The sequence below is a fragment of the Lissotriton vulgaris genome, chromosome 6 (genome assembly GCF_964263255.1).
Source record: "Lissotriton vulgaris chromosome 6, aLisVul1.2, whole genome shotgun sequence".
NCBI classification, from domain to species: Eukaryota; Metazoa; Chordata; class Amphibia; order Caudata; family Salamandridae; genus Lissotriton; species Lissotriton vulgaris.
Genome location: NC_141694.1, coordinates 74279354 through 74293728, shown reverse-complemented (window position 1 = coordinate 74293728; position 14375 = coordinate 74279354). Strand labels below are relative to the sequence as shown.

The 14375-nt window shown below is 41.9% G+C and overlaps 1 protein-coding gene across 1 annotated transcript; it reads right to left on the bottom strand.

Moving 5' to 3' along the window:
* Window positions 1-224: 224 nt before the first annotated feature.
* Window positions 225-5148, bottom strand: LOC147706816 (uncharacterized). Its single transcript, XM_086925944.1, has 2 exons — window positions 2999-5148; window positions 225-2764 (listed from the first exon to the last, which is right to left on the bottom strand). The coding sequence occupies exons 1-2, from the start codon at window positions 5060-5062 to the stop codon at window positions 2579-2581; spliced, it is 2250 nt and encodes a 749-aa protein (XP_086782070.1). The 5' UTR covers window positions 5063-5148; the 3' UTR covers window positions 225-2578.
* Between the last annotated feature and the right edge of the window lie 9227 nt (window positions 5149-14375).

Here is a 14375-nt window from a genome sequence, read left to right as displayed (position 1 = left end):
ACTAAAATTAATTACAACAAGCAAGGAAAAATTGACAGCTTTGCATAAACAAATAAACTCGAACACATTTTTTGTATTCATTTTGTTTTTTAGCACAATACTTCAGTTGTATAAAATGTTTTTTTTTCAGTTAGATATAAGGTGACAGAAATAGTAATAACACTTTTTTTTATTCTAACTTATACATTTTCAACATGCTACACATCATTCACAATGCTCTAAAACACATATTAAAAACGTTAACAAAGCCAATAGCTCTGTCTAAACACTTATAGCGCCTCTAAGGCGAGACCTATTGGCTATGCCAATGCTTGTTAGAGTTTAGGAGTGGGTTAGGTTATTGGGTGTAAAGGGTATTTTTGCGGGTTTAGGGGTGGGTTAGGGTATTGGGTGGAAAGGGTATTTTAGAGCTTAGGATGGGTAGGGGTATTTGGGTGGCAAGGGTATTTTTAGGGTTTAGGGCAGGTAGGGGTATATGGGTGGCAAGAGAATTTTTAGGGTTTAGGGTGGGAAGGAGTATTTGGGTGGCAAGGGTACCTTTAGGGTTTAGGGTGGGTACGGTGATTTGGGTGGCAATGGTATCTTTAGGGTTTTGGGTGGGTGGGGTATTTGGGTGGCAAGGCTAATTTTAGAGTTTAGGATTGGTAGGGTTTAGGGGCTGGGGTTGATAAGAATATATTATGTATATATAGATATATACACACTATAAGGCGTTATACTAACTTACAAAATACTAACATTGGTTGTTGTAAAGGGATGTGCGGTAAAGGCATATGAGTGGTAAAGTTTTGCATGGCAAAGACATGCGATGTAAAAGCATAAGCATTGCTAAGGATGCGGTGTAAAGGCATGCGTTGTAATAACATGCGTGGATCCATCATACAACCCTTTGCCACATTCAGTATATTCCTATGGAGTCCCACTAGTTCTGCCTTTCTTTATGTTGCATTAGCTTTGCCTTTTTAAAGGATGCGCTGGCGCATTGAGTGCAGTGATACACATTCTTCACCGTCATTACTTTCTCCTCTTGCTTGACTTACTGTTATTTTATTATCTATGTGCAGCTACTAAATTGTCTCATTCAGTACCTTTATATGGTTTCTCCCTAGGGAGGGCTTTTTGATGTTGTGTTAGGTCTTTTTGGACAAATGCCTGGACACATTTGTTGTGATGTGCCTTGTTCGTGTCATCAATTTCTTCCCTGAGTGGACTTTGATGGTACATTAGCGATGCCTTTCTAATAACTCCTTATTTGAATTCAGAGCAGACACATAATTTCTATTTCTAATACATGCTTTATTGAATTCAGTGCAGTCATTTAATTTCTATCCATTGTGAACTTTCTGAAGTTGTGTTATGTTAATATAAGTTATTAAGTGCACAATACCCGGAGGTGTCTTGGCGCTAAACCTGAACGTAAGCCCTGAGGAATGGAAGGGGAAAATAAATTAATTTAAGAATAGACATGTTTTAGGTCTTTTCTAAGAGGCAAGAGAATTGGCAGCTAATTTGTCCATAGGGAGCATATTCCACAGCTCTGCTGTACCCTGGCCTCCCCAGCCCGAGGTTTGAATCCTTGGAACCTCCATAAGCCTGGAATAAGTAGACTGGAGCTGTCTGCCATGGTGGTACCAGGAAAAGATACTTTTCAGAAATACCGGCCCTGAGTTATTCAAGGCCTTATAGGCTAGACAAAGTGTCTTGAACTTGATGCATTGTGCGACAGGAAGCCAGTGAAGTTTCCGAATGTCTTTAGAAACTGATTCATACTTTGATAGGTTTAATAGAAGCCTGGCAGCTGCGTTTTGCACCATCTGGAGTTTTTTCAGATGTTGCTTCTGAATATTAAGATAGAGGCCATTACAGTAGTCTAACTTAGATAGTACCAATGCAGTTACAACTGTCCTCCTGAAATTGAGGAGGATATAGGAAAGAACCCTTTTCAGTTTCCTAATCAGACATAAGGTGGCCGTAACGGTAGCATTGGTTTGCTGTAAGAAATAAAGTTTATTGTCAATCAGGACCCCGAGGTTCTTTGCCTTTTCTACAGGTTTTGGTAATGCTCAGATCTCAGCAGGCAACCAGAGTCCGTCCCATCTTTACCAAAGATCACCACTTCGGTTTTGTCCGAATTCAATTTAAGACAATGCCTGCCCATCCAGCTGCTAATTTTCCTCATGCAGTTTTGAAACTGCATTGCGGGGATGCTTGATCTTTATGTGCAGCAATTACTATCTGGGTATCGTCGGCATATGATGCTAAGCTGAAAGCAAAATGTTGGATTAATGGGGTCAGTTCCGACACATAAATGTTAAACAGGGATGGCCCCAGCGACGAACCCTGAGGGACCCCACAGCGGAGCATGTAAGGAGTAGATTTAAACTAGTCCAGGGTCACTGTCTGTCTTCTGTACTTAAAAAAAGATAATAGTAGAGACAGAGCCTGACCCTTAACCTCTAGTTTTTCTAGACACAGTAGCAGTATGTTATGGTGGACAGTATCAAAGGCCGCCGGCAGATCAAGGAGGATCAAGGCAGCAGCACCTCCTTTGGCCATCACTTTTTCAACAAATGTGTTGTCACAGTAAGTGCCCTGATATGGCCTCTCCTGTGTGGACTTTCTGATGGAAATTTGGCTGTACCCTTCTAATAAATGTCTTGTCACATTCTGTATATTCATACACATTTTCCTCAATGGGGACTTTCTGATGCTTTTTTAACTCTCCCTTGCTAATAAATGCTTTGCCACATTCAGAGCAGTCAGTGTGGACCTTTGATGTTGTGTTAGCTCTCTATTTCTTATGAATGCATTGCCATGTTCAATACATTATACAGTTTCTCTCCTGTATGAACATTCTGATGTCATATTACATTTTATTTTGCAATAAATCCCTTGATGCATTCAGTACTTTATTATGATTTCTCCCTAGTGTAGACTTGTTGATACTGCATAAGCTTATTCCTCCTGCAGAAGACTGTAATATTTTTTGTACATACATAGGATTTCTGTCCATATGGATTTTTTGATGTCGCTTCAGTATTCCATTTGTAATGAATGCTTTGTGACATTCAATACATTGATATGGTTTCTCTGCAGTGTGAAATTTCTGATGTTGCATTAATTTTTGCTTTGTAACAAATCCCTTGTCACATTCTGTACATTCATATGGTTTCTCTCCTGTGTGAATTTTCTGATGTAGTTTTAAACGCCGCCTTGTAATAAATGCCTTGACACATTCTGTACATACATAAGGTTTCTCCCCAGTGTGGATCTTATTATGTCGTTTCAGCTCTCCTTTTCTTATAAATGCTTTGTCACATTCAGTGCATTCATATAGTTTCTCCCCAGTGTGGACTTTCTGATGTATTTTTAAACTTTTCTTTTCAATAAATGATTTGTAACATTCAGTACATTCATATGGTTTCTCTCCAGTGTGGATTTTCTGGTGTCGTTTTAGCTCTCCATTTCTTATAAATGCTTTGTCACATTCTGTGCATTCAAATGGTTTCTCTCCAGTGTGGACTTTTTGATGTATTTTTAAACTTTTTTTTTCAATATATGCTTTGTCACATTCAGTACAGCTATATGGTTTCTCCCCAGTGTGAACTTTCTGATGTAGTATTAAGTTTTGCCTGGTGATAAATGCCTTGTCACATTCAGAAAATTCATAGGATTTCTCCCCTGTGTGCACTTTCTGATGTTGCATTAGCTGTGACTTTCTAATAAATGCCTTCTCACATTCAGTGCAGTTGAATGGTCTCTCCTCAGTGTGAACTTTCAGATGGTGTGTTAAATTTTGCTTTGCAATATATGTTTTGTCACATTCAGGACATTCATAGGGTTTCTCTCCTGTGTGCACTTTTAGATGTAGTATTAACCTTTGCCTTGTAATAAATGCCTTGTAACATTCATTACATTCATAGGATTTCTCCCCTGTGTGGACTTTCAGATGTTGCATTAGAAGTGACTTTCTAATAAAAGCCTTCCCACATTCAGTGCAGTTGAATGGCCTCTCTCCAGTGTGGACATTTTGATGTCGCTTCAGCTTTCCATTCGTTATGAATGCCTTTTCACATTCTGTACATTGATATGGCCTCTCTCCAGTGTGGACTGTTTGATGTTGCTTCAGCTGTCCATTTGTTATAAATGCTTTGTCACATTCTGTACATTGATATGGCCTCTCTCCAGTGTGGACTGTTTGATGTGCCTTCAACGCTCCATTTGTTTTAAAAGCTTTGTCACATTCTGTACATTGATATGTTCTCTCTCCAGTGTGGACGTTTTGATGTTGCTTCAGCTGTTCATGTGTTATAAATGCTTTGTCACATTCTGTACATTGATATGGCCTCTCTCCAGTGTGGATTGTTTGATGTGCCTTCAGCTTTCCATTTGTTATAAATGCTTGGTCACATTCTGTACATTGATATGGCCTCTCTCCAGTGTGGACCGTCTGATGTGCCTTCAGCGCTCCATTTGTTCTAAATGCTTTGTCACATTCTGTACATTGATATGGTCTCTCTCCCGTGTGGACTTTTTGATGTTGCTTCAGCTGTCCATTTGTTATAAATGCTTTGTCACATTCTGTACATTGATATGGTCTCTCCCCAGTGTGTAATTTCTGATGTTTTGTTAGATTTTCGGGGGTAAAAAATGCCTTGTCACATTCTGAGCATTCATAGGGTTTCTCCCCGGTGTGGACTTTCTGATGTCGGGTTAGATGTGACTTTATAATAAATGCCTTCTCACATTTATTGCAGTTGAAGGGTCTCTCTCCAGTGTGGAATTTTTTATGTCGCTTCAGGTCTACATTTGTTATAAATGCTCTGTCACATTCTGTACATTGATATGGTTTCTCTCCAGTGTGGAGTTTCTGATGTTGCGTTAGATTGCAATTGGTACTAAATGCTTTGTCACATTCTGTACATTGATATGGTTTCTCTCCAGTGTGGATTTGTTGATGCTGCTTTAGGTTTTTCTTCCTATGGAACACTTTATTACATTCTGTACATTGATATGGTTTCTCCTCTCCGTGGACACTCTGATGCTGCATTAGGTCTTTCATTGCAAAGAACACTTTTCCACAGTCAGTAGATCTATATGACTTTTCTACAGTATGAAGTTTCTGTTGTCGCACTTGCTCTTTCTCTGCCTAATAAATGTGGTGCCACATTGTAGATATTCATACGGTTTCTCTCCTGTGTTTTCTTGCTGATATCAGGTTATCACTTCCTTCGTAATGAGTACCTCATTAGACTTGCGTCAGTGTGTTATGTCTTCAATGTATTTCTGCTGGTGCCTCAGAGCCAAGTACAGACCTCATTAGGCAGTTTGGGTTTACGCTGTAGGAAAAGACTTTGGCGAGGAGTCAGCCTTCAAGGGAAGAGATTTTGAGGCATACCATTTTTACATCACTTCCTACACTAGTGATGTTTAAGGCCTTTACCTTTTAATGTATTACTGCATTTATTTCATCTGTTAAATTAAGAAAAATAAACAGTGAATAAGCTGAAATGCAGAGTCCATCACAAAAATCTATTGGCATTTAATGAGACATTTAATTGTCCATATAGACAAGTGCGCTGAAGAAATTCTAGATTTTATTTTCAATGATCCTTCCATTATCCCCCTTCTTTCGAGGATTGTGGACTCAAGCAGTAACCAAGACACCAGAGAAGCTTCTTTGTTCAATGAGTCAGACCCTCTCCCCACGACACACTACAATGTTAAATCCATAGTGACAAGATGCATCCCTTCTTATCCAAGGAATACTTCTTATTATCACCCGGCCTAACAAATAATGCTAGATGGAGCCTTTTCCAGGGAATGGACCATGCAACACAGAGCATCACAATAACAGCGGGAAACAGAAGCAACTAGGATCCCAGTAAATCCCTAGTACGTGGTACCTCTGTTATCTAGGGACTTGGAACTAAAGAGAGTCCCTTAGGGCTGCCACACAAATTGGGCCACCTTAAGGGGAACCTCACTAAGCTTCTGAAAACTTTCATTGCAGCTTGCATGTTTTGGTTCTGAGAAAAATTAAGAGTCAACATGGTACTCACCCCTGTGTGCCATGCAACGAAAACACAGCATGGGGCATAGGTAAGTCACCCCTACAGCAGGCCTTACTGGCCTAAGGCAGGGTGCACTACACCACGTGTGGGCATATCTGTGTGAGTGGATATGCCCTTGGGATATCTAAGTAGAACCTTAGATATTACAAGTACACAAAGTAGCCATAACGAGTACATGAGGTGGGCACTGATGATTACAAGTTACCCAGGAACCTGGTGGCTTTACTGTAGCCTAAGGTGTTTGGTATCAAACACCTCATCTTAATAAACCCACACTGATGCCAGTGGCGGATTTATTAAATAATGCAATGTCTCTCTCGAAAGTTAACAACAAGTGAAAATCACTGGGGAAGACATCCCTTAAGGATAAGAACCCTCACTCACCCGAAGGTGACATGCTTCATCATATGGGTCCTCCTTACCAGTGCTGTTTCATTTTAATCCTGTCAGGTAGAACACACTAATAAAGTTAATCAGTGATTCTACCTAGGTAGTTTTAATTTCACTATTCTATTTTTTCACACAGCGCTGCATACCTCACCACATCCTTCATCTCACATATGGGATTACCATCCTGCCCCTTACCAAACAAAACATCTCTGAGCTCCTTCTTTAAACTACAAAGTAGCAGCTCCCAGTGGTGACTAGGTTTTCCACACTGATAAGGAGGACCCATATGATGAAGCATGTCACCTTCGGGTGAGTGAGGGTTCTTATCCTTAAGGGTTGTCTTCCCCAGTGATTTTCACTTGTTGTTAACTTTCGAGAGAGACATTGCATTTTTTGCTCACATACACATGTTTGAGGCTATAGGTGTATACTTTGGTATTTAGTCTGTATGAGGGAACGTACACCCATAGGTCTATAAACTTTCCCTTCTGATCCCCAATCTACGGTAGTGTTATATATGATTAAATAATGCACCTAGAGGGCACCTCATAGGTGCCCCCTGAAAACCTATCAAATACAAGTTTGTTGACTGGTCTCGACCAGCGAGCCACAATAGACAGGTTTCTGACTATCAGGTGTGTGAGTGGCCAAGCTGTCTTGATTTTGCCCCTGTGAGCTGTTTGTACATGACCTCAGGGAGCATCTTTGCGCACCCAGCCCAGCTGACCTAACCACTCTGCAACCGAGTCACCTGGCCCAGGTCCCGGCAAACTGACTGTGCTCCCTTGCTGCAAAACCCCTTGAAACTCAAGCGTCTGTTTGTGAGCTCTCTGACTTATCCCCAGGTCCCTCTGAGCAGCCTGTTTTTGGTGGCTTGTAGTACTTTGGACCTTGGCCTACTACAACTCCGAATGCCAAAGGTGAACCCTTCAAAACAACTGTACCGACCTTTATGAATCAATGACATTTCTTCCATAGGATTGTATTGTGCGTAAAGGCGCACAATTTTAAAAGCTTTACTTGTAGAAATTGCTATTGAAAACAGTAACCACCTTTGAACTTCTTTGTTTTGAAACATATAAAACAAGCATTTGCAATGCAATAGGTTTCGCTTTTATGCAAGTTTAAGCTATTGGCATAGTAAATGACAATGCCTTTTATTTATGTTTTAAAAAGGCCTCCAGCTACAAAAACGCTAGCATAAAGGGTGGGGGCAGGTATATTTATTTACGTATTTTTCATGTTCATATGGCGCTTCTCTACCAAAGAATTGTCGGTGAGCATTGTAAATTACAACAAACATTGAGTTGCGGGGTATTCCTACGAAAACCATCATATAAAACATCAACCAAACAAACAAGAAATTAACATGGAGTAAATTGACTACTATCACCGGAGAGACCAAGATTAACAAAAGTAGGAGGTAATTAAAAATTGAGTCTCAGAACTGTTAGGGAATTGAAGTGCTTTGGCACCCTCGGCAGAGAGGAAGAAAAAGAAGGTTAGTGAGGAATTTGCATACCTCTAGATGGTATGATTTGCGCTGCCACTCACCTGCGGGACAAAGCACCAACCACGATTACCTGCACGGTTGATGCCTGGAATCGTATTCTGACTGTTCTACAATGCTCCATGTTATACTCACCGTCACTCCCACTGTCATATCAACCCACATGCAACTACTTCAAGAGAAGAGATTTCTTAAGCTCCTAGAGCGGACTAAAATCGCAATATGGGGGGACCTTTACCACAATGGAACGTTTCAGTTGTTAGACCAAGTATTTCATGAGATCCAGCCATCTCCTCTGGATGTATTTCTCTATGTACAGCTCCGACAAGGCATGTGTTCCATTACCCTGGAGTTCCCTAAGGAACGCCCCACCTTGCCCCTTTGCAACTGATGCTACAAGATACTTCTCCGGGACACATGGTTTCTACACTTTACCACACCATACATGCTCAGCAGGAGGTCTCCCCATGCCCCTCACTTGCGCATTGGATCTCAGAGCTAGGCTACAAACGTACGGATAAACATTGGAGATATTGTTGTCTACAAACAGAGCAAATCTCAGCAAGGAGCAGACTGCACATCACGCACTTAAAATGTTTACATTCCATGTACTACACCCCAGTTAAAATGTATAAATACAAGCTGAAAGACTCAGATCACTGCGGTAGATGCGGCACTCCAGGGGTTGACTTCCTCCACTTAGCCTGGGAATGTCCAATGTTGAATGTGTATTGGAGACAGGTCTTTGATAACCTGGAACAGATGACAACAGTCTCCTTAGAATGCACTCCACTGGTTGCTTTGCTAGGCTACACCAAACCCATCCCTAAACCACACCGCCGATATCTCGCTATTGCTTTGTTGATGGCCAAACGTCGCGTGGCCTGTAGATGGGGTAGAGGAATAGCACCAAAGTTCAAAGAATGGCTCACTGACTTAATGTATTGTCAGGAACAATTGACTAACTATGCAAAATTACTTCCTCTGGCTTCACGGCCTAAAGACATTTGGGATCTGTAATGAATGAGCCACTCTTGTGGTCGGGCACCCTATGATGACCTTCAACTACCACCATTTTAACTGACTTTAGTGTGTTATTTTACCCTAGCCTTAATGTAGGACGGTCCTATATACGCCTGCTCCTCTTTAGTTTTGTAATCTTGCTGTCTTTCAGTGGGAGCGGTCACAGAGCAGAACAGTACATTTATATTGTGAGTTCTTACTATTGGCTTTGACATGGCCTTAAGCCATCTCGCTTTTCTGTGTACCTAGCAGTGCTTGGGAGTTGCTTGGCTTACTATTGGCTTTGACATGGCCTCATGTCATCTTGCTTTCTCTGGCTTTGCCATTTTGTGTGCTCACACGCAGCTGCAAAGTGGAGAGGGCATGTTTCTGCTCCTCACTTGTTTTCTGCACCTCACCGACCAGAGTGAACTGGATATTATCTGTGGAATGTACAATTCTGTATTGGAGTCAAAATACAGGAGCTTGGCCAGCCGTCTTGTCCCTGGCACAGACTGGTACCAGCCAGCTCATTTTTTTCCAATGAGAAGGGGGCGAGGTTTTCTAGAAGCTTCGCTTCACGTTGAGTAATGGTATTAAAGCTGGGAGCTTTCGTGGGCCAGGTGGAAGTTCACCACAGAATGGACATATTGCTGTGGAGGTGACGGAACTTGGGTCCCGACTGAACTCCTTCCTGGGCTGTTGAACAAACTTCCCCAGCTTGAGTTGGCAAGGATGCTGCAAATTCAGTCGGTGAGGTGTTCCTAACCATTTCTGTATATTTTCTATTCTTTGCTACTTGTACATACTGCTTTCTATTTCGACCGTTTATTTCAATTATTCACTTGATATATGGGAGTCTGCCATGACTGATATATTCGGCCTGCCTTTTTGAAATATTTCATTATTAAACTTGTGTGTGTAATGTTCCATACATTTGGATTTGTTTTCTTACCTTGCTTTAAGGCATTGCTGGGTCTTGCCTCGTCTTTTGGGAGTGTTGGGTTAGGGCGTGTCCTTTTTGCAAAAAGCACATTCATTACATCTTGGCATCACTTTCACAGGATTCGAAATGTTGAAATAAAGGGGAAGAAATATGTTTTCTAGGAAATCAAAGGCAGACTCCTAGATACCAATTGAGATTCCAGGATGGGTGATGGTCCCATATGGTGCACTTGCCCAAGAGCGGGCTAATTGGGCTGGATTGAGTGAGAATTGGAGTGCGTGTTTAGCTAACGCTGAGCCAACACAAGTAGTTGTGTGTTTCCAAAGACCTGCCCCGTTTCCAGTGAGAGAGGACGTCGCCATACGGCCCATCGGAACCCGAGGAATTAGGCTCACCCCTTATCCCTCCCTTCAGGGAATTGGTTTGCTCTCTATCCACGGGACTCGACCTTCGTACTGGAGGGGCACAAGAGCACGACCTGCAGATAATGTGCTCTAACGCACTTCCCAGAGGGGTCACCTACCCATTTTAACCGTTTGTGACCCCGGAATGAACCTGATTTGGATGGGAAACCCGCTCTGGCTCCCTTGATTGCCCTTGACGAAACGTCTCTCTCGCGCCACGTCTGGGAACCTGGAGCTGCTCCTGCAGAATCCCTGTTCTCATTCAAACTGTGACATTTAGGTGCAGTATCCCCCCATCACTTTAATTGGTGTCTCTTTTGACCGAGATTCCTTCTATGCAGTCTATATCCCATAAGGAGAGCTAAAATACGACGACCTACCAGGAACTTACAGTGAACCCCTTAACGCTGCGAATCTTTATTACTGAACCTTCAAAAACCTTTCCTGATTTTGTAGAAGTACAGAAAAGCCCCAGTCTTCGCCTATAAAGAGTGTGTCTGTCCCCACCCCTTGGTCCTCTTCGCCCTGATGAAGGTGCAGCCTAAATAGGCTTCGCATCGAAACGCGCGTTGGCGTGACCTAAAAGGATGGCCTCCTATATAGCTGTCATCAATTCATCCTATCCTGTTTTGGCCTCCATGTTGCTGATCTAGTCCTAGTAGTCTAAAAAATTATCACCTGCAGGCCATTATGTACCTCCATCATTTTATGTGTGTGACTGTATTATTATAGTGAGTGAGCTTATGAGTGAATGTATGTCTTAGTGAATGACTGTGGTAGTGTGTGGGACTCTAATAAATGTTGTGCTTCTATGAAGTCCTTTGGTAAATTATTGTTGCCCTTTTGTGTTTCTCATCCAATACATGTATCTAGATATGAATTCGTTTTTTATAAATAAACCTACTCTATTTTCCATAAAATGGTGTACTCTATTCATGTGATGTAGTGTTGACTCTGATACGGTTTGTGTCACATCCCCCGTACCACTAGGATCCCCTTTTTGGGACCTATTAATCAATATTGGCAGGGTCCCTTTGTTCTATTCAGGTGTTTCCAAAAATTGCCTGTGAAGATAGGAGAGGAACTTTCTACATTAGGAAGAAGAGGTTGGATTCTCTTAAATGCTTATAGAATCATGCATGAAAAATATGTTCAGTTGCAAAGTGAATCTGAAAAATTAGAGAAACAGTTTGTTGAAGACAAAAATACCTCTACAATGTTAACCTGTCAGAATATATTATTGCAAGATAAGTTGGAAACCTATCTGACTGTAACAGAAAAAGCCGCAGTTCGTATCGCGCAATACAAGTATAGGAAAAAGAGAGGAAGGGTTAACAAGATAAAAGTACGTTTAGCTATTGCAAAGGTTGGAATTGACTGGGACCCTGAAACATGGGATGGAAATATTTGAACTCTGGTGGAGAGTGTGATAAATTTGACAAGCGTAACCAGGCTGAAAAGCAGGGTGAGTTAATGGAATGCAAAGTGATACAGGTGCCACCCATTTATCGTCGAAAAATACAGGGTGGTCCAAATTACCCACAGGGGGTTTTAATGGATAGTATGGAGGATTTTACTCAGCAGGAGATTAATGAAATTTCAGATATCTCGACACAGACCTGGAGAATCCCTGCTTACGTGGATGGTTCAGTTGTTTGACCTGGGTGCTGCTGGTGTGATGTTAGGGCATGGAGATGCAGAGAACTTTTGTACACTTTAGTTCTGATTCTACAGGGCAGGAGCAGTTTAGGAATTACAGTGACAATAATCAAATCAGCATGTTGCAGTTGGTTGTGATTGGATGTAGTCATAAATACCCGACAGAGTCAGATTGGCCAGTGAATGATAAACATTGTTATACATTGAGAGATGCTATACAGCGGCTTAAGGAGGAGGTGATGAAAACTGCTATTTTTCTGGACAACGCACATAGGTTGATGGATGGGCTGTTGAATGCGTCTGTGCGAAATAGGGTAATTTGTACAGCTCCCCCTTAATACAAACAAGTGATGATGACTTTGCTAATCAATCAGACCGGTAATACTTTGGCGCAGGTGGCAGGTGGCTGAGGCAGTTTGTCAGTTAGGAGAGTTTGGGGAATGGATAAAGACTGAAAGAGCTTCTAGGTCTGAGACTCGTACCGACAATAACAGGCTGTCTAGAAGAGATATGTTTATGGCTTTGTTAAAAGATGGTGTGGAAAAAGAAAAGATGGATGGATTAACTACTAAAAGTCTGTGAGAAATGTACCGGAAAAAAGGTGTGGATAAAAAGGAAGGAAGAAGGAGAGTGAATAAACAAAATAAAACGCAAAGACAGTTAGATGAGGGCGAGAGCGAAGAGCAGGAAAAAGAGGGGGAGAAACCTACACGCCCAAGGGGGAAGGAAAGGAGAGACTTAGAAAGCGGCTGCCTTACTGAGGACCGAAAGGAGGAGGAATTTCTCCCTCAAAGATATAAAAGATTGTACCCATATTTGACCTGGGCAAAGGCTAACGGATACAACGAAGATTAGGAAATAGGTCAAGCTCCAGTGCATGGATCGACTCGCAAAGACAATAGACCTTATGTTGATATAGAAATTTATTGGAAACATCGTAATGTTCAGAGGGCCCGAGCCCTAGTAGATACCGGAGTGGAGGCCACTTTGAAATTTGGGAATCCCAGAGAGTTTACAGGACAGTATTTCACACTTACAGGCTTGGGTGGTAAAGAGACACCAGCAGTGCAGACAAAGGTCCAAATGAAAATAGGGAGAATACCAAAAAGAGAATACGCTGTATTGATTGTGCCCCTTTATGAACATATTATTGGAATTGATATTTTGAAGGGAATGACTTTGTAGTTGGAAGATAGGTACTATCAATTTGGTTCAAAGAAGTACATTTCAGTTGGCACTTGAAGATTCCCCCAGTGAAGGAGCCCCAGGCTACAAAGGTAATTCATTTTAAACAGTACAGAATTCCAGGTGGGCATGAAGAGATCAGTGCAACCATACAGGACTTGATAGAGGCAAGGGTGGTAACCCCAATCACTACTGCTTGGAATAGCCCAGTGTGGCCCGTGCGCAAAAGTGATCATTCTTGGAGCATGACAGTTGATTATCGTGAATTGAGCAAGCATACACCTCCTTTGACTGCTGCTGTCCCAGATGCTGTTACTTTAATTGAGAAAATACAAAAGCACCCTGGGACTTGGTATGCGACTGCTGATATTGCAAATGCTTTCTTTTTGGTACGAATAGCCCCTGAATGTCAAGAACAATTCAGTTTCTCATGGAGCGGTAACCAAATGACATTTAAGAATTTGCCACAAGGGTACTTGCATAGTCCCATGATCTGTCACCGGTTGGTGGAAGAGCATTTGGATGAGGTGTCAGTTATTCTTGGAGTACAGCTTTGTCATTACATTGATGATGAGATGATACAGTGAGAGACACAAGAACAAGTGCAAACTCTGTTAGACAGGATTATGGAGCATTTGCAGAGCAAGGGATGGGAGATAAATCCTGCCAAATAACAGGGACCCTCCCAGAGTGTGTCATTTTTGGGTATTCAGTGGCATCAGGGACACGAAGCGGTGGTGTCCCAAGTGAAACAAAAGATTAGAGAATTTGCAGTGCAACGAAACAGAAAGGAAGTTCAGAGGTTCATTGGTTTGTTTGGTTTTTGGAGACAGCATATCCCTCACTTAAGTCAGATTCCGACCCCTTTGTATAAACTGCATTTGAATTAGCAAAAGAGGCCAGCACACTTTGGATTTATGGCCAGTACGAGAGGGGGATGTTGAACTGAATGTGACAGTGCAAGGACCGCATGCTAATTGGAGTTTGTGGCAGAAGCAGGGAAGAACGAAAGTACTTTTAGGGTTTTGGGCAAAGAAACTGCCAGATGCTGTAGAGCAGTACACTCCCTTTGAAAAACAGTTGCTTGCATGCTATTGAGCTCTAGTGGATACTGAGCAATTGACCCTAGGGCACAATGTGATTTTGAGACCTGAGATTCCGATAATGCAGTGGATGATGAGTTCCCTTAAGACTCACAGAATTGG

Bases quoted from the DNA above. Each gene is read 5' to 3' on its own strand.
- LOC147706816 (XM_086925944.1), bottom strand. From the start codon at position 5,062: ATGAAAGACCTAATGCAGCATCAGAGTGTCCACGGAGAGGAGAAACCA. The intron at 2,765-2,998 runs ATGTATGTACAA...TCAAAGGTCCAC, and splicing joins TCCATATGGACAGAAATCCT to ACTGACTGCTCTGAATGTGG.